This window comes from Tinamus guttatus, unplaced genomic scaffold (assembly GCF_059628265.1).
Source record: "Tinamus guttatus ecotype Peru unplaced genomic scaffold, ASM5962826v1 Tinamus_guttatus_pri_ptg000549l, whole genome shotgun sequence".
Taxonomy (NCBI): domain Eukaryota; kingdom Metazoa; phylum Chordata; class Aves; order Tinamiformes; family Tinamidae; genus Tinamus; species Tinamus guttatus.
Genome location: NW_028289083.1, coordinates 64168 through 83619, shown reverse-complemented (window position 1 = coordinate 83619; position 19452 = coordinate 64168). Strand labels below are relative to the sequence as shown.

The following is a 19452-nucleotide window of genomic DNA, read 5'->3' as shown; positions in this document are numbered from 1 at the left end:
TAACAAAGAGAAGTAAAAAAATTTATTGCAGTATTCGTTCCACCAGATTTGCTGGGGATCCCTTTTCTTGTATTATTTCAGGGTGACCTAATACATCAAAATCTACATTTACAAAAACTCCTCCTGCAGATAGGTCATAGATACTGCATGCTTTTTTTTTTCCTTTTTTTTTTTTTCTTTTTTTTTCTCAACAGAATAAATTATATATCCAGGAGATCCTGCCATTTTACAGCTTGGAAAAACAATGCTTCCCTGGAAACTGGGCTAAGCTAAAGAAAGCCATCCGCTGCTAGGTTAAACTCCAAGAACACTTTATTAAGAACATTAACAGACTAATTTCCAACATTCACTTGTTTATTTTTTTTTAAACAGAAAGTTTTTTTCAAGATATAAACAATTTTTGTTAAACTATAATACAGTGGGAGTAAAAATGAACTGAGAAGTTTCTGCTGCACAACAGCGAAGGAAGCTCCCACAAAAATGTTTACCAAACATTTCCTTCTTTTTTTCCTGCGTCCCAGGTTCCATTCTTACTCTTCATTTAACTGATTTTTTTGCCAGAAAGTTGGTTCAAGTTTTTCTGTTATTTCAAATCCTGTAAATTTGGCTGCATGTACAAATTCATTAGCTGGAAGTCCCATCCTTGGCGGCATACAGCGATCGTAAAGTCTGAACCACTTTATTAGTCAGCTTATTAGCACTCGTTAGCGCAATTTTTTTGTAAATAATGTCTGACTCTTTAATAGTGTCTACCCAAGGCACCAGTTTGCGGCCATCGCGGCGCTTAGCCTCAGTCCAGGAGCCACTGTAGGAGCCTGCCATCCACTGAACACTGAAGCCACTGCTGGTTTTCTGCACTACTCTTGCAATTTGTGGTCGGTCTTTGTACTTTGGACAGCAAATAGCGATGACATCCATGACATCAACACTTTCATTCATCTGTGTTGCCAACTCCGTAGAGTCTGAATTTCGTTTTGACCTTCTCAATGACTAAAACATTGGGGGGAAAAAAGACCAAGTGTTACACAAAAGAACTTTAGTGAAATTATTGCTTTTATTGCTTTTAATCCCTTGACGCCGGGAGTTGGGATTTCCCGGCACACATTCCATTGCCGGCAATGAGACGCACCGCGACCGCCAGCGCCAAGGGGTTAACATATCCTTGTAAAACCACATACTCTTAATTTGTACCCGTGTCTTTATCTCTTATTGATATATAAAATTATATATACACATGAATCATAAAGCTACATATAAACTTGGCAACAATAAAAAGGATAACACACAGTACATTCCAAAGGAAAATTAATAACTTTTTATACTGGATAAATCTCATTTTCTAGTTTTTTTTTTATTGTCTTTTCTGTTAAACTTTCTACAAAAGTTGTATAAACGGTTAAGTAGAGAATCTCTATCTACAAAATGCTTTCTTTCATGTGGATTACATTACTTGGTGTACATTTAATATAATAGACTGACATTTATAAGCACATAAAAATCATTTTACGTAATACGCTGCGAAATACGTTGACTCCTCCTCCGCCTCACCCCTGAAGTGCCTCCTCCTCTATCCTCCCCATCACTCTCATCGTCCTCTGTCTCAGCTGCATTGTTTTTAGGGCTGCCTCCTCCAAGCAGCGAGGTAATTGCTTTGTTTCGAGCATTTGTGCTAGCTGACACCTCTCCATCTTCTTCCTCTTCGTCAGGATCCAAATGTTCCATTAGGAGCTTGAACTATATAGGTGTGAATATAGTATAAAAAAAAAAAAAACAAAAAACACAAACAAACAAAAAACGATTCATCCAGATTGTAACTTTTCAAAATAGAAATTTATGCCATACTATATGTTAAAAAAAAAAGGAAAACTAAATGGATATATATAAGGAAACAGAGTAAAACAAATGGTAAATAAGAGGTATCTGATAGATATCTACAAGTTTTCTTCCCATAGTTAATAAGTTTTCTCTAGTTAATATTTTAGAGAACTGACAAGTAAAAACCCTAGCTCTAGTAGATCTAGTCTCTGTTCCTGACTGGAAGCAGTCAGGGATAAAGTGGACAAAATTATAGGAACAGTATAAAGTGACTGATACAAGAAATTAGAAAATAGTTCATAAAGATGAAAATGCTTTAGCTGAAATTAATCTTAGTGTGTTCAAATTTGTTACAGGACTAACAATGATCTTGCTTGCTACACATCCTGAAAGGCAGTTGTGAGTTATAGGATATCACGCAAAATTACTGCAAACTCAGCATTTTGAAGTGTTTGTGTAACTTGACACAATCTGTTTCCAAGTTTATGCTGTATTAAACCAACCAAACAAAAAAGTTTTAGCTTTGCAGTGCTTACTTACATCTAGGTATTGTTTTACTATACTCCTCTTCACTTCTTCAGTGATCTTGGAATTAGCCATATCACTCCGCAGAAAATCCAGCGTTTGTTTGGGGTGGAAATGCACTCCCGTCTTTCTGTTTATCGCTTTATCATAAACTTTTGCCGATTCAGATGGAGAATACTTCTGAATTTTACTGTTTAGAGAAGACAAAGGGAAGAGACTTAAAGGTGAACCCAAAGCAATTTTTCAGGAGAAACTTTCAAAATCTTCAAGGAAAGCAGTTAATGTAGTTAAATGAGAATTTCTATTTCCACCAGCTTTTAACATTCCTCCACAGCTGACTTGAGAGAGGCCTCCCTAGGTTACAAGCTGGTAGCGCTCCCACTCCCCAGGCATCCTCACCTATCAGAGAATCCACAGAGGTTCTTTAAATGCTGTTTCAGCATCAGAAGTAATAATATGCCTTGAGAGACATTTGCAAACTCAATTAAAGGAGCTGAATTTTCGGGTAAACATTTCATCACAGCATTTATATCATTTTCTTCATCAGAGTCTGAATCCGAGTCTACTCGTTTCCGTGACCTCCGAGGCTTGGAAGGTTCCTCCTCGCTCTCGCTCCCGCTGTTGCTGTCGCTCTCGGTCTCCTCATCCGATGAAGGTTTCCTTTCCTTTTTTTTGTCCTTCACCATGGACTGCGAGACAGAGGAGTTAACACAGAGCCCAGAATTAGGACAAATACTACCGTGTACCTTTCTCAAAAGTCTCTGGCATACACAGCTTATACTGCTATCAACATATACATAAAAATATAAATGCATTTACCTCTTTAAACGACTGTAGTAGGTTGCTACCGGAGACTGATAAGGTAATGTCTATATGATGCATAATAAACAGTGGCTCTTCCTGTGTTTGATAGGGAAAACAGGCTAGATTGTCTGCTATATACAAGAGCATATTCACCTCTGTTTTCTGCAAGTTAAAAAAACCAAAACATTTTACAGATTGTACGTATAAATATATATACAAATATATTACAGATTTATAGTTACCTGTGTTCTAATAGTCTACAGTAAAAATATTATTACAAATTTCTTCCTATGTAACTCCTCTAACCTCATCCTAGTCAAACTGTACACAAGCGAACTTTAGTCAAGCTGAATATATTATATATATATGTGTGTGTGTGTGTATGTGTGTGTGTGTGCATACACTCACAATAATCACATGCATTTTCTGCATATGATTACAAAGTGGCTACAGGAAGATAATGAAATGTGCAAAAGTAACCACATATGTTCCATAATATAGCTTAATATCTTATTACAAAATGAAATGTATTAGGGGAACAAAGTTATTGATAATTACGTCAAAAATATTTTAGAAGGAGAATCTGAGCTTGTGACACTGTATCTTAGTTCTTTTCTAGAGGAAGGAAGGGCGATGCTTACTGCAGTGTCATCAAAGAGGTTGAGTAAAGAAATAAGGAAGGCTCTTCTGTGCTGACGGTTCCCACGGATCATGGAGTACAGGTGTGAGCACAGAGCACTGGACGATTCGTCGTGTCTGAAGCCTCTCACAGGATCCTTTGGGCAGGTATTAATCGCCTGTTGCACCTGGTAAGACATCTTCATACCAGCCACTGCTTTCATCTGCAACAGAGAAGTGTTTGTTTTTATTAAAATCCTGGCTTCCAAACCACAAAGCTGAAACACAAAACAAAGCAATTTCTACAGTGGAAAATTTAAAAATGCAGATTCCAGAAGTCCATAGTTTTTGCCAATCAACAGAAATAGCTAACTTGTATTTTAGCATTTTTTTAAATCTTTCTAAGTGTACATTTATATGAAGTTTAGCTTCCAAACGCAAACTGAGGTAATTTTATTTTTTGAGTTGGCAAATGGATCAGAACGTTATTTGTGGCAGAGACCATAATGTCTCATAAGCAGCTTCATTGCAAATATTTCAGTAATAAAGCTATTTTCAGGAGTAATGTGCACACCTGTAACAGATTATGTTATGAAGTTTGTAAAGCTAACCTAACTTTTAGTAGAACAAAATACTAAGTCCATATAACTGCAAGAGAAGAGATGGAAAATCAGTTTGGTTGCCCATTTCTTAAACCTCCCAGCTGCTTTTCTTTGCTCCAGGGCTTCTGCTCTGGTTTCAGCACCTCCTGAGAGGCAGCCAGAGGGCCCATCCCACACTCCCCACATGCACCCGCCTCGGCTCCTGCTCCATGCAGGAGGGAGCTGGGATCTCCTTTACCACTGGGGATGGCGTTGTCGTTTTTTATTCTTTTTTTTGCAGCTGTGGCATGTTTAACTGTCAGAAGACATATAATCAATATTAATTAAAAGTTTAAATTAAAATTACTTACGTGAATGAACCCAGCATATTTTTTGTCTATTTCCACCAGCTGCTGGTCAGCTTTGTTTCGCATAGAGGGCTCTGGATCTGTGCCCATAGCAATTAAGTACGGCACACACTTGAAAAACAAATGAAATGGTTATTCAGAGTCTTTGCACCACCTCTCTCACACTACCCATTTGCCTTCTATCTATTATAATGTTCTTGTTCTGACTACTCCAGGAACTAGAATACAAGACTTTATGCAAGTTACTACTTCGTTGCTTTTTGGCAAACACTAATATAAATTACAAGACAAAGCAGCATTGTAAGATTACAAGTATTATAAGGATTTATAAGGATAAAAGTTTTTGGATAGAATTCCCATTTTTTCTCTCAAACTCAGAAGCCCAGATACACTACAAAAGATGCCATTAAAATATATACATAAACAAATAGTGTTTGCTACTTCATATGCACAACAGTTGTAGCATTGAAAATAATCATAAAAATATTAAATATGCAAAGAATAGCGGAGATGACAACTAGAGATACTTCTGACAGTGACTCTGAAATTTCACACAATCTGGAGGACACGGGTTGGGAGGAGCAGAAGAGCAAAGCTGACAAACTTCAGTTTAGAGAATCAAGGCAAGAAGAAAAAGGCTGAGCACGTGCTGGGAATTTAAACACACAACAAAAAAGCAATTTACTCCAGCAGGCCTTTGTAAGTGCTGGGCTTTCAGATCTTAATGCAGAGAATAACAAAGTGGAGCTCCCACTGCCTTATCAACACAAACCAAATTTAAATTTCAAAATTTGTTTCCTGCAAAGGCACCTTGCTGCCGTAGGAAACTACTGTAACAGAGTTGGAAGAGAAAGAAAAAAAAAAAGTCTGGAAATGCATCTTAGGCAGCCTACCACCTTCTGAAGAGCTGAACAACAAGAATCCCCCCCATGAAACCTGTCATACCTGTACAGGATGGATGAGACCCTGGTTTAATGTCAGTGCGATGACATTTAGAGCAAAGTGGCGCACACTGGACTGGGTATGAAAGAAAGCCTCAAGGACCTGTTTGAGATACAGCTGCATGATGGAACTACTCATCCCTGAGGAAATATCACCCATTTCTTTCAGGTCTTCCTGTTTTGCTACTTTTTTCCCTGCAAAAAGGACAAAAGCAATAGCACACTCGTCACAGTGGCACTTAGTTCACTACTATTGGAGGCATACTGGTCTTTAGGCTTTGAAAAGTAGTATTTCAGCTAGCTTAGAATGGATTTATGATCTTATGAAACTTATTAACAATCTAAGAGCAAAATATACTTCATAAATCTAAAGGGACAAGACCTTATTAAAGTCTTGTTTCTAAATAAAGCTTTTTGTTTTAAACAATTTCTTATGATAGCTGCAAATTAACCTTAGAGAATAATTTTGGGAAAAGTATTTAGTGCCATAAGTACGGAGTTATATATTTAGGATTGCTTCCAGGATTTCTGCATTTTGAAGTTAAATATTAAGTTACACTTCTCAGTACACCTGTGTACACAATCTCTGATAATTAATCTAGGATACATTATCCTTAGATATTATTGACTAGATAACAATCTTAAGTGACTCAGCTCACATGAATGGCAATTTTATTCTATAAAGTTTAGATCTTGCATTCCTCGTTAGCAGAGAAGAGCTCAACACTTACAGTCTCTATCTGCCTGCTGCATCCGTGTATCCTCCTCCTGCAAGTAGGTTTGGAGGTTTTTTAACACCTGGATTTTTAAGTTTACTGAGCAGTTCTTATCTGAAAGAATGCTGTTGTACAGAGTCTTCACTTCCTGTTCGAACATTAAACTTGGGTGTTGTATAAATGCAAATCCTAAAGGAAGGGGGGGAAAAAAAGAGGTTTGTTATCTTCTAGAAACCGTATATGTATTTTTGAAAGTCTTGCCTCAAACATAAGTATGAAATAAAATGCAGTCTTTCACTCAGATGCTGCAAGTACAACTCAGAGATGGCAGAATGCAGTTTTACAAGATTCTGGCCACCTTGAACGTACTCAAGTACTTAAGCAAAACATAACTCAACTAGAGATTTATCACATTCTCATTTCTCTCAAGCCCAAATAGCACTGCTTTTTCCTGTGACCACCACCCAAAGCCTGTAAGGAATTTTGGCAGCCGCAGCAGCAGCCCTCAGTGCAGGGACGAGGCGGAGGCGCCGGCAGGGCCCGGGCAGCCGGCAGCAAGGCCAGGAGCTCTCCCCCAGAATGAGGCAGCCACAACCCTGAAAGTTCCCCCAGGTTTTTCCAACACATTTGGAGAAAAAATTCTGCCAAAACTGTGGCCAAGCAAAAGTAGAAAAAAAGTAACAAAATATCACAGGTGTTTATAAATAAAGCCTTGAAACAAAAACAGCAAATGCACTAAACTTTGTACCTCTTGCTGCCATGATTTGTATACCTGCTAGACTCTTCTCTTGAAGACTACCTGAAATCTTCCCAATATCACATCTGCTGGAAGATACCCCCTGATCTGCCTTATCCTTACCAAAGAGCTGCTGCTTCTTACTCAGGGCAGTATTTATTTCATGAGGTTCCTGACCTTGCTTAGCGACACTGAACCCCAAAAGCCACCTGATGTCAGGGGCTGGAGCAGGCAACACATCCCGCAGCGCGAACTCAAGCGCATGGGAAACAACCTTCTTTGGACTGAGCCCTCACCATGGTGCACTCTTCCATGAACCAAGACCTATCCATCCAAACGAGTCTCCCAGATTTGCAATTTTTGTCTTTGAGAAGTGTGATACCAGCGGCTCAATGCCACTTCATGTACCCCTGCAATTCATCAAGCTACTGTCTCAGGGAATGCCTGCAGGTAGCGAACCTATCTAAAATTGAAACACAGCCCAAATCCAGAGAGGAACTGTAGTGTTTAGGCTGTGACATCTTCTTAATGCCTCTTAACTAAATCTGCAGCTGAAGATCTGCCATGACACTTAGCAGCATCTGAAATGTTTCTAGCACTTTTTATTTTTCCAGTTGTTTTTTTTACCATGCCTTGAGGGCTGAAAAGCAAGAACTGGAGTTGCAACATGCTTGGAGGTGGATTCCTTTAGGAATCTGCTGCTTCTGAAGACTTGATCAAAAATCCAAAAAGTATGCACGTGCAAAGGTAATCTGCTGCTGAAATAGGCAAGTAGCAGCCCTTTGACTATTTTGGTATAGTCAGTTCTCTAATAAAACATGCAGCAAATTTAAATTTAAAATAAACCTCCCTGTCACAGCACAAATACATGGCATCCTGCTAAAGTGCATGCATTTTTACTAAGCAGAAGAGTAAAACTTTTAGTAATTCTTACCAAGGCCAATAATGGCTTTTGTCTGTACTTCCTCATCTGAGTGCTTCGTAAAATACATCAGAAGTTCAAGTACCTTATCCTTAATGTTAACCTGAGCAAATTACAACAAAAGTGAGTGTTTGAGGATGAAAGACATGTTTTTAATTTCTTAAAAAGAATAAAAATCAAAATGTAAAGGAGAAAAATCTTACTGGAGAGCCTTTGGAAATGTTTAGTTTTACAAACTAAAAATCTACATCATAAGCATTATAAAAAAATACATAGCTTTGCATGACAAGGAATTCTCTACTTTCAAGTATTTGAATACATAAGAACTTGGAGAGTAAATACAAGTCATTTTACCTTACTGTTACCCTTAAAGTCTTCCTGATCAAAATCAAAATGCCGACATAATGCTCCAACAGTGAAAAGTGATCTGAGGAGTGCTGGTTTATTGGCAGTAAGTATTGTACTGTTGGGATCTTCTTGGTGTTGACTTTTTAGTTTGGAAAGTGCACCTGGAGAAAGGTGAAAGTTTTAATCCTGTGTGTGGTAATTGCTGCGTAGCCCTAAGATAACCAAGCATGCAACAAAACTTAAAAGTGACAAATACACATTGATGTGATTTTACATACCATAGTATCTATTAAAACAGGCCCACACAAATTTGTAGTTTTGTGTGACTTTGTTCACAACAGCCCCAAGACAGCTCACACAATGCTGAACAACCTAGAAGCAAAAGAACAAATTTATTATTTATTCAGAAGCTAAAACTGGGATTTTTGTAAAGTTATATAAGCAAAGAACTATGTAAAACTAAAACTAATGCTCCAGCAGATGCAATACTCATCTCCCAGACTGCTCTGAAAGGCTCTACGCAAGTTCATAATCATCCCCTACAGACTCAGGCAAACCACAAAATTACCAGTCCTATGACCAGCATAGATTTAATACTGAAGATAAAATTTCTTTAATTGAAAACTACATATTTCAAAACATGAAACAGAACCAAAAAGAGAACAGCAAGAATTAAACTTTACCGTCATGCCATATTTGATGATGAGTTTCATGAGATCTTCCTCAATAGTGGCAAGGAAGGTCTCACTTGGGTGCTCCATTAGTGGAACTACGAGCTCTAGGATTTTTGCAACGTTGCAGATCACCATGAAATCATTCTGAGTCTGGAAGAACAGCATTTCCAGTAGTTAAAATTGCTGGCTGAGTGTAGATTGTAGTATTTGATGAAGTTAAAATTAAAAATTAAAGTTTTAAAAGAATATTTAAATAGTTGACCTCTGACATTAACTTACACTATATAGGAACACTACCTTATATTATGCAGGAACTCTCCCTGACGTACACTAAAGCTAGACTCTTCCTGATACACACCCCCTAAAAACCAAATAACAGATAGCAATGAATCACCATCAAAAGCGGCTGCCCTGTGTCTGAACGGGGATTGAATAAAATAGACAGCAATGAGCACACAGGTACAGTTATTAAAATAATCAGTATGTTCCAGACAATGCAAGTTTTGCCTACAGAAAACACTGTATGGATTAAACATACATCCTCCTAGAAACTGAAGGTTTTGGCAGATCAAACTCACTACTCATCACAGGACAACCTTATCAAGTGGATGGTGAATAATTTTACAAACCACCCCAAGCTGCATAAACACAAAACCGACAGATCCCATCTCCACTGGAGATGCTGCAGCAAGTAAATAAACAGATGCCCTTTCCTATACGGTTTGGTCAGCAGAGATAATAAGGAGCTCTTGGAGTGCTTGGTAGATAGGGACATTTCTTGATCATTTTGGGTTAAAAGACTGATTTTCTAGTTTTATCTACTTACGCTACATTTAGTGGTCAGGTATGGCTGCATGGTCATGGCATGTTTCACCATTAGCTGGGGCCTGATTTTGCTGAATAAGAACAAAGTGGTTATGCAAGCAACCAAGCGACCAGAATTCACCCCTTTGTTGTCAGAATCTGCAAGAATCAGCAAACACAGGAAGGACATTAAATGCAAGCATTGTTTGACCAACTGAATGCATGTCACATAAGCATCATAAGAAAATCTTTTTCATAACATATCCTTCTAGATCAATATAGAGTATGTTTATTAGATAAGACATTCAAGATGAGCATATGCAAACATTAATGCATTATTTTATCACAAAGTTAAGTGAAAGAAGAAGCACAGATGTGTCAAAGACATCACTGGGTTTTAAACTCTTTATAAATAAGACTGGCCCTGCCAATGATTCCTGTTATAACTGCAGAACACATTAAGGCAAAAAAGCTTTTCCAAATATGAGGAAATTTATTTTGTTTTTAACTTATCTAAAAGTTTGAGTAAGTTATTTTAAAAGTAGTTCAGTTAAAGGTGGTTATCTGGAGAAAATCAGGGGATTTTTATGATAACAGTTTTCAAAAGTTCCTTTGACTATAATCAACTTAAATGCAAGATCCTGACAAAGGTCTCAACTCACCACCGCAGGTTCTGTAATAGTAAGTCTACCACAGTAACTTCTTGTGACAGTAATTTTAAAAATTGTTAAGAGTTTCATATAAAACTTAAAGCTATTCAGCTACTGTACTGTAAATAATATTACCTGATAAAGATTCCTCATATTTAAGGATGTGCTCAACCAAATTGTCAACAAGCTGCGTACAGGCTTTCTTCACAGGTTTATATGAGGCATCCTCTTCTGATTTCAATAGCTAAAATGGAGCAAACAGAAAATAATGTTAAGGGTGCAGTCATTTACAGTGGATGCACACTGGTTTTACAGCAATTATTACATATATTTTGTTCTATGAAATAATTTATACAACATGTCCATTACAGCTATAGGATAAAGAAAAATTTAAGTGAAGTAACAAACCAAAATACAAGAGAAGTTGAGAAAAATCCTTTGATATCTAGCAAGGATCTAGCAAGGATCGAGTCTGTCCTATGGCTTTCTATTCTGTGGAGGCATTAAAGGGGCCTCTGGCTACCTATTTTCATGACACACCACGAAAAACTAAAATCTTCTGGTATCTCCAGTTGCCCCATCCATACTTCGGGTAATTTTGCTTGGGAATTAACCGGTGCACACAAGATGTATGCACGCAAGAATGACAGCACAGACGAACAGATCCATACAAAGCAAGCTCAGGTAGGAATAAACGATACTCTCAGAACTCACTGCTTCTATAAACCACGTGACAAATAAATCAAACTCGGAATACACTTATCTGCCACTTATCTACATGAATAGATGCCTCCTTTCAGAATTAACAGGAAGGCTGCAGGTAACAGGTATACATGTTCCATAACTCAGAAGACAGTGAATGAAAAAGTATAAAATATTTTTAGGACAGATCACATATAAGGATGAAAAATAGTGGCAGAGACAAAGTGCACCAATAAAGACAAAAAAAAAAAAGGCACATATTTAAAGAGCATGAACGGAATTAGTGTACTTTGTGCCTATTTGATCATTCCAGTAGTTCCCCTTCAGTGTGTTTTAGTACTGAGAAGAATGCTAACACACCTAAAATCGTTGTGGCATATTCTCAAAACTCCTTACTTACATTTTGAAGAAGCTGTTCAAACCAGTCATACCCTGTATCTCTACAAGCTGCAACCTAAAAGTGGGATTTAAAATACACTAATTAAAAGGTGAATCTGAAGAAACATTATTTTAATGCAGACTTGATATTAAAAGTACACATGTATAGCTATTATTTTCCTATGCATTCAGTGCAATGGTTTTATGCCATTAAAGATCAGAAAACATGTCTTTTGTACTTGAAAAAATACTGCTAATCTTTTAAGTGATTCCAAAATATGTATTTCATACAGCAAAAAGTCTACAGATTTTAATGCTCTCACCCTGGGTGAGAAAGTGACCCAGTATTTGTTAAAAAGGCTATTAACCTTTCAAAACAAATTTTTATTGATTGTTGTAAGAATTTTTTCATTTAAGAGAGAAGTTCTTAGCTTCAATTAATACTATAGCCTGTTATTAGCATTTCCAGGAAAATTTTATACTTAAAAGAAATTCCTATGCTTTAACTGAACAATTATTTTACACAACTTCAATATAGTGTGGCCCTGTTACCACTATTAACAGATTACTGAGCATTTAAGTGTCCTAAAGTCCTGTTCCATGAGATAAACACTGGGATATATTCAGGGATAGCAGAGAGACAGAGAAACTGGCCTGATCTTCCATTTTTTGTGCTTTGTAAAAGATTATGGGTAAGTATTTCAAAGATATTTGAAACAACCAAATTTTGCATGCAACATACCACATCAGTGATGTTAAGGATCTTCCTGGTCATTGCTTCTTTGTCATGGTGTGGAGTCGGAGTAAACCAGAGCTTCTGGAATGTCTCATTTACTAATTTCTGAAAGAAAAAAAATATTCTTATAAATAAATAATTTTATCTTGACATGCATGCATTATTTCTAATATATATTACAAGATATATGTTTTACTATCTAGTATTTTCAATATCCAATCGATGTGTTGGTGATACGTGCCATTTCATATGAAGCTATTCGACCTCAGTGAGTCTGTTTCAGAGAGTACTTTTCTGAGACAGATCCAGATCTACTATTACAGAAGTTACACTGGCCTCTAAGCACAAAATATCACTGGGAACTGAAGCTACAGAAAATGGAGCTGTCACTCTCCTCCTTTAATCCGCACTTCTCAGGAGAACATTAGTGTCCTGAGAAAACAACGGCTCAACCCAAGTGGGCCGTTTCCCGAGCAGGCACCGCCGCAGGGGCAGAGCACCGGAGAGGCAGGGAGAGCCCCGGGCCCCGAAGGGCACGTTGCTGCCCGTGGCCTCCTCGCTGCCCATGTGGCTGCCAGGCCCCTCTCCAGAGCCGCCCCAGTGGGTCGGCCCCGGCCTGCGCTCCTGCTCCCGGCCTGCGCTCCTGCTCCCGGGGCCGCGTTCCCGCTCCCGGCCTGCGCTCCCGCTCCCGGCCTGCGCTCCCGCTCCCGGGCCTGCGCTCCCGCTCCCGGGGCCGCGCTCCCGCTCCCGGCCTGCGCTCCCGCTCCCGGCCTGCGCTCCCGCTCCCGGCCTGCGCTCCCGCTCCCGGCCTGCGCTCCCGCTCCCGACCTGCGCTCCCGCTCCCGGCCTGCGCTCCCGCTCCCGGCCTGCGCTCCCGCTCCCGGCCTGCGCTCCCGCTCCCGACCTGCGCTCCCGCTCCCGGCCTGCGCTCCCGCTCCCGGGGCCGCGCTCCCGCTCCCGACCTGCGCTCCCGCTCCCGGCCTGCGCTCCCGCTCCCGGCCTGCGCTCCCGCTCCCGACCTGCGCTCCCGCTCCCGGCCTGCGCTCCCGCTCCCGGCCTGCGCTCCCGCTCCCGACCTGCGCTCCCGCTCCCGGCCTGCGCTCCCGCTCCCGGCCTGCGCTCCCGCTCCCGGCCTGCGCTCCCGCTCCCGGGGCCGCGCTCCCGCTCCCGACCTGCGCTCCCGCTCCCGGCCTGCGCTCCCGCTCCCGGCCTGCGCTCCCGCTCCCGGCCTGCGCTCCCGCTCCCGGGGCCGCGCTCCTGCTCCCGACCTGCGCTCCCGCTCCTGGCCTGCGCTCCCGCTCCCGGCCTGCGCTCCCGCTCCCGGGCCTGCGCTCCCGCTCCCGGGGCCGCGTTCCCGCTCCCGGCCTGCGCTCCCGCTCCGGGGCCGCGTTCCCGCTCCCGGGCCTGCGCTCCCGCTCCCGGGGCCGCGTTCCCGCTCCCGGGGCCGCGTTCCCGCTCCCGGCCTGCGCTCCCGCTCCCGGCCTGCGCTCCCGCTCCCGGGGCCGCGTTCCCGCTCCCGGGCCTGCGCTCCCGCTCCCGGCCTGCGCTCCCGCTCCCGGGGCTGCGCTCCTGCTCCCGGCCTGCGCTCCCGCTCCTGGGCCTCCGTTCCCGCTCCCGGGGCCGCGTTCCCGCTCCCGGCCTGCGTTCCCGCTCCCGGCCTGCGCTCCCGCTCCCGGCCTGCGCTCCCGCTCCCGGCCTGCGCTCCCGCTCCCGGGGCTGCGCTCCTGCTCCCGGCCTGCGCTCCTGCTCCCGGGCCGCGTTCCCGCTCCCGGACTCAGGGCTCTGCCCTCCAGCCACCCGCGAGGGCCGGGTAAACAGCACTGAGCCCCGCTCTGCCCTCGCCAGCCACAGACCCACCACGGCCCCCTGAGCTCTGCCATGCTCACTGCTAACCTGGATCTAAAGTTCAGTTCATTTTTACGTGATAATCTTTCTTGTTAGCAACGGAAGGAACAGAGATAATAATTGCAAGAAGGAAAAACAAAAACTTAGGAAATAACTTAAAAATATATCTCTTGATTGCCAGCAAAAACTAGAAAGAAAAAAGCAAACCTCAGCAATGTAGGAAGTAAAAAGAAACCATATATATTACAAACGAGCATGAAATCCTTTCATAAATCAATTTAACTTTTGTCAAACTATAGAAATGAGAATAATTAAAAAACAGAAGGAAATGTTTTTTTCTACCTTAATGCCTTCTTCATCATTGACTCTCCGAATCATTTTCACACACATCTCTGTAATTTTGGGAAAAGTTGGTTGTTCAATGCAAATATCTCTAAGTATCTTTATGACTCTTTTTCTGACACTGATACCAGTATCCTGTGTGGAGAGAAGCATTATACTCTTGAAAACAAATCAGCCATATGAATTCATTTATATATATCATATGAACTAAAAATTGAAGATTACCCAATCTATACTTGCAAAATGTAGTTTATAAAGACAGTTAAATATTCTAGAATGCCTTTAAATGAAAGATCCACATAACTGTAGCATTTTATTTGCAAGGGTTCTAAAGTCCTGGCCAGAGTCCCGCGAATGATGTTAGCATTTCCTCCATTTATCTCCTCTCCCTTAAGAGCTCCTAAGTGCTCCTTAATGCTCCTTAATTCAAGAGTTCAAAGCTAGACAATATGCTGCTTTAACCTCTTATGCTGCTGGAATACACAAGACCCCTTTTAAGCCTGGGTCATAATTCTTCAAGGTTTTGCAAAAAGTTTATGGATATGATGAGCCAGAAATCTTTTCCATTTTCCTAGACTTAGTCTAAGAAGATGAACAAGGAGTTTTAATCCGCATTATCTGATACAAAAATGCTTAAATCTGAATGTTAGGATGAGTATTTTTATGCACCTTTACACATATGAAGCTACCTATCTTTAAAGTCCTCCACAAAGATGTTTATCATACAAATAACAGCAAATCAGCTAAAAACCTGACACAAATGAGGCTAGTGTTACAATTAAATTCCTGTTTTATGTTATCTGGACGTGAAATATTTGTAGAAAAGCTCTAACAAATTTCATAGAGTAGGAACACAAAATACTGTGTTCGACTCTACAAACATAGAATAGAAAAATAAAATATTTTATCCTTTTTTCTTTTGGTTTACAAATGGCAACTTCAGATTACTGGGCTGCAAATCTGCCCACACTAGTGAAGCGCCTTCAGTGATCTGTATCTTCAGAGACATGGTAAAATGCCTTGTTTCACCTAGTTTGGAATTAAAAAGAATAAAATCATCAATATCCGGGTGTTCCTCTGTACAGCTTTCTACGTGTGTTTACCTTCTGATTCCTCACTGGAAACCAGCAATGCGCTTTATGAAATTTGTCTTACGAACATTGTACTTCCAGTTTAAACAATAAAAACTAATTTACTCTCAAGGTCAGAACATTATTTTGCATTATTAAAAATAAACTCCGTTGAAAACCAGTTTTCTAACGCCATGTACTAATTCATGAGTCTTATCCGCCCCACGGGACGCCGTACCAATATCCTTTCGATGAGCATGTCGTAATACTGCTCAGCAAGCTGGGGACGACAGAGCACGAAGCGGCCGAGCAGCTCCACGGCCGCCTCTCGCACGCTGGTGGAGTTGTCCATTAACCGGCCGTGAACACCTCGCTGCATATCCAGCTAAATCAGTGAACCAAAGACAAAGCCGGTGTAAGAAACGAAGAATTCTTTTAGGCATTACAGAAAAATACATGTGCATGAGGGATAGTTCCTTTTTTTTTTTACCCTGGCTAGAATACTGGGATCTACAGCAACAACCTCAGACAAACACTTCATGGCTTTTGTTCGAACAGCAATTGCATTTTCACCAAGTACACGCAGAATCTAATAAGAGAACAAAAACAACATTTCAAGTGCTTTGGGAAGGCAGCAAACAATGTTTAACAAAGGCAAAAAATGCAGTGGAATAACATGCAAAATATTAAACTAAAATAAAAAAATCTGACTATCAAAAACTGAGTCTATCTTCTCAGACAGTAAGAAGGTACATGCGAGTGATGTTCAATGGCACTGATAATCAGGTACGGATATTTGCTACAATTTGCTATACCTCTAAGGTTAGTCCAAATGGGATCTACATGGGGTCTGTATCTTTAAGACCCTTCATTTTAAACTCAGCTTTTGACATTCATGTGTGGCTTTCACCATAGTTTTCTTCAACAGAAGAGATTGATTTGGGCACTGTAACTGCTCTCTGTGCAGACCAATACAAGGACTGCAACTTAAACCACTACTGGAGCTCAAATGAGCCCAAGTGTTAACACTCTTCTTCCCAGAAAAGGGGAGAAAGCACTTTGGTCAAACAGCAGCTTCCAAAGTGACAACCCCATGCGCTGCAAACATATCACCACATTGGTTTGTATTTTCAAAATTTTGAATATAAATAAGCATACGCATGAGGCGTTAAGATACATTTCACGAGTTAATATTATCAAATGAGCATGCATCTTAGAAAAGCTGTGAAAAGGTTTTGGCATTTTTAAATTATTCTTCTACTACATATTTCTAGTAAAATTATTTTTGTCATACACATATGCACAAATAAAATAATATATGTATATAGTATGGCATGTATGAAACACATGCAAGGAAAAGAAAAATAAGCACTTATGTCATCAATACAGAATATGAAAGCATGTGGTGTTATTATGGCCTGTTAGATACCTGTGCTCAACAACGAACAGATATTTCACACTACCCCATAAGTGTTTGGAATGAGAAACCAACTGTGTTTCACTGTACTAAGACTTCTGGCACAGTTTACCTGTGTCAAATAAATATCGAAGCTCTGGGCAAACGGCCTCATAGAGGCCAAGTAGCGAACAATCAAGCACGCATCCTCATAGTCCACAGTGTCAGAATTCATCCTGCAACAGAGTCACTGGGTTAATCAGGATACGCTTAATGAAAAATAATTTAAAAAAAAAAACAAAAGCATGCTAAATGAGGACATCAGCACTACTGAAACGTACTTTAATGTACTGAACTGAGATGGAGCAGTTTTAATGATGCTGCGGAGAAATTTTTTGCGACTTTCTGCTCTGTGCATGATTTGTCCTGTAGTCTCAACGTCTTTTGCGTGGTGACTTCCTTCGGACGAGTCCTCGTCCTTCTGAGACTTAATGGCTTTCTCTGTCTCCATGGTTGTATCACGGAACCACTGAGCTATGTAAAACTTCCGAGAAAACTGAGGAAATACAGCAGGATCCACAGGAAAAAAAAAAAAAAGTAGATAAAGAGGGGGGAGATCAATAGTTTTATAGTGAGATTAAGCTAGTCTAACACACAGAAAATACAATCAACAGTTTATGTTAGGACAACAAAATAACCGAAGCAGTAACAGGCACAATCCCAAATCATTTTCTTCAGTAGCTGCCTTACATTTATTACTTGCATATATATTTAAATTCAGAAAACTGAATTTTACCACTAATGAAGCATCAGTTTCTGTATTCTCATCCAGATAATCTAGCAAAGCCTTTTGCAGCTGCTGGATTTCATCTTCTCCTCCTGAAACCTGTCAGAGGTAGCAGAGACAGCTATAAAATACAGTACTGCACAGTGGTAAATAAAACCTGAAAATCTGCATACCTGCGTACAAAATACACTGAAAAATACATCTGAATATGTCTACCATGAGATCTCATTTTCTTGCCTTTTGAACTACAAAGTGAAACTCAGCAGTAATGTATACATTTCTGAGTAGTTATTTGTTTTTTATAAATTGGCTATAAACAACCTATTATTGGTGGTACTGCATAAAATTCACCATCCATAATGTATGGATGGTACCATCTACCATCACCCGTGTTAAGTACATGTTTCCTCCTGTTGTGCAATGACAAATACACATACATACATAAAGATATTTTAAGGTCTCTTAGTACAATCTCCACCTGTTGTTCCATTACCTCCTCTCTGTTGTCATAACAAAACTTGTTTCACCATTCCAGTTAACCACTTGACATGATCATTAGGAGGCTTATTTAAGACAGACAATGATGAGCTAACCACCCTGGTGTTTATAAACTGACCCAGGTATCTTTGAACAGCAATGCAATTCCGCAGATGCCACGTTTCTTAAACACATCCTTAAGACTGCAACACTACTTCATTTTTCTTTTAAAGTATGCTTTTCAATCCAGCTGGTCAAGCACTAGCCAGCCCAGGAGCCCTCACACACCTGCTTGAGAATTCTGGCTATAGAGCCTTGATCCATTTTGCTAGTGACCGCATCTTTCCTCAGCCTTGCAGCCACAGTTCCAAGATAGTCAAGGGATGCGACTCTTAAAGCCATTTCTGTAGATTTGTTACTGAACTGGTGAACCTAAGGAAAGCAGAATAAAATGATTTAAAAATAAAACATATATATGCCTCTGAGATTCTTCTCACAAGACAGCATTTGGCTTTACTACTTTATGCTGCATAAAATTGTCACTTACTCTTATACCGCAGATATGCTCTTTTATTTTAACAATTGTTGCATCTCTCTCTTTATAAATATACCATTTTGAGTTATTTAAAATATCTATTTTTATAAAATGATCTGGATATGTAGTACATAGCACATAAATTTTGCAGTAGCATAGACCTTAAGTAGCAAAATGAGTCTTCCACATTATCCACAAAACCATAATGAATGCTACATTAACTAGGAACGCGACCATAAAACACCTGTTCTTCAAGAAGCTATTCACATTACTGTGCTAGCTACATCTTCATACCCAAGAACAACACATGAAAAACACATGCCAATAAAAATGTTTACATTCTATTAAATACTACATTCCTTGAACAGATGTATTATTTATCTGCAGAAAACCAAAATATGTACTTAACTGTTCTCGTGCTCTGTGCTAAATGAGTAGTCCAGAGAAAATATTTACCATGAATAACTACAGCTATGAGACTGTTTTTTACTTCCAAACAGGTAAATGCACTTTTTGACGATTTTTTTCAGTGGAGAAAAGAGGATATATGGCAGAATGGAAGCCACCTTCCATGAGAACAAGTCCTCTTTTGCAAGTAATGTTGATCAGTTCTACCATGTTCCAGCCTGAAGTGTGTTATCTATGTCTTATGTAACAATGAGATACACATGAGAATCCTTAG

The 19452-nt window shown here is 40.2% G+C and overlaps 1 protein-coding gene across 1 annotated transcript in view; it reads right to left on the bottom strand.

Moving 5' to 3' along the window:
* The window catches only part of NIPBL (NIPBL cohesin loading factor), an 82201-nt gene continuing 62749 nt past the window's right edge, over positions 1-19452 (bottom strand). The window contains exons 23-46 of the mRNA XM_088534390.1: positions 18524-18667; positions 17768-17857; positions 17313-17527; positions 17105-17207; positions 16066-16164; positions 15814-15960; positions 14506-14640; positions 12325-12423; positions 11605-11658; positions 10638-10746; positions 9875-10011; positions 9058-9198; positions 8653-8746; positions 8381-8535; positions 8039-8129; positions 6384-6557; positions 5657-5847; positions 4715-4822; positions 3786-3986; positions 3160-3306; positions 2740-3029; positions 2356-2530; positions 1549-1734; positions 1-990 (exon numbers count right to left, since the gene is read on the bottom strand). Coding sequence (XP_088390516.1) covers positions 625-990; positions 1549-1734; positions 2356-2530; positions 2740-3029; positions 3160-3306; positions 3786-3986; positions 4715-4822; positions 5657-5847; positions 6384-6557; positions 8039-8129; positions 8381-8535; positions 8653-8746; positions 9058-9198; positions 9875-10011; positions 10638-10746; positions 11605-11658; positions 12325-12423; positions 14506-14640; positions 15814-15960; positions 16066-16164; positions 17105-17207; positions 17313-17527; positions 17768-17857; positions 18524-18667 — 3651 coding nt within the window. The 3' untranslated portion in view covers positions 1-624. The remainder of the gene's footprint in view (positions 991-1548; positions 1735-2355; positions 2531-2739; positions 3030-3159; positions 3307-3785; positions 3987-4714; positions 4823-5656; positions 5848-6383; positions 6558-8038; positions 8130-8380; positions 8536-8652; positions 8747-9057; positions 9199-9874; positions 10012-10637; positions 10747-11604; positions 11659-12324; positions 12424-14505; positions 14641-15813; positions 15961-16065; positions 16165-17104; positions 17208-17312; positions 17528-17767; positions 17858-18523; positions 18668-19452) is intronic.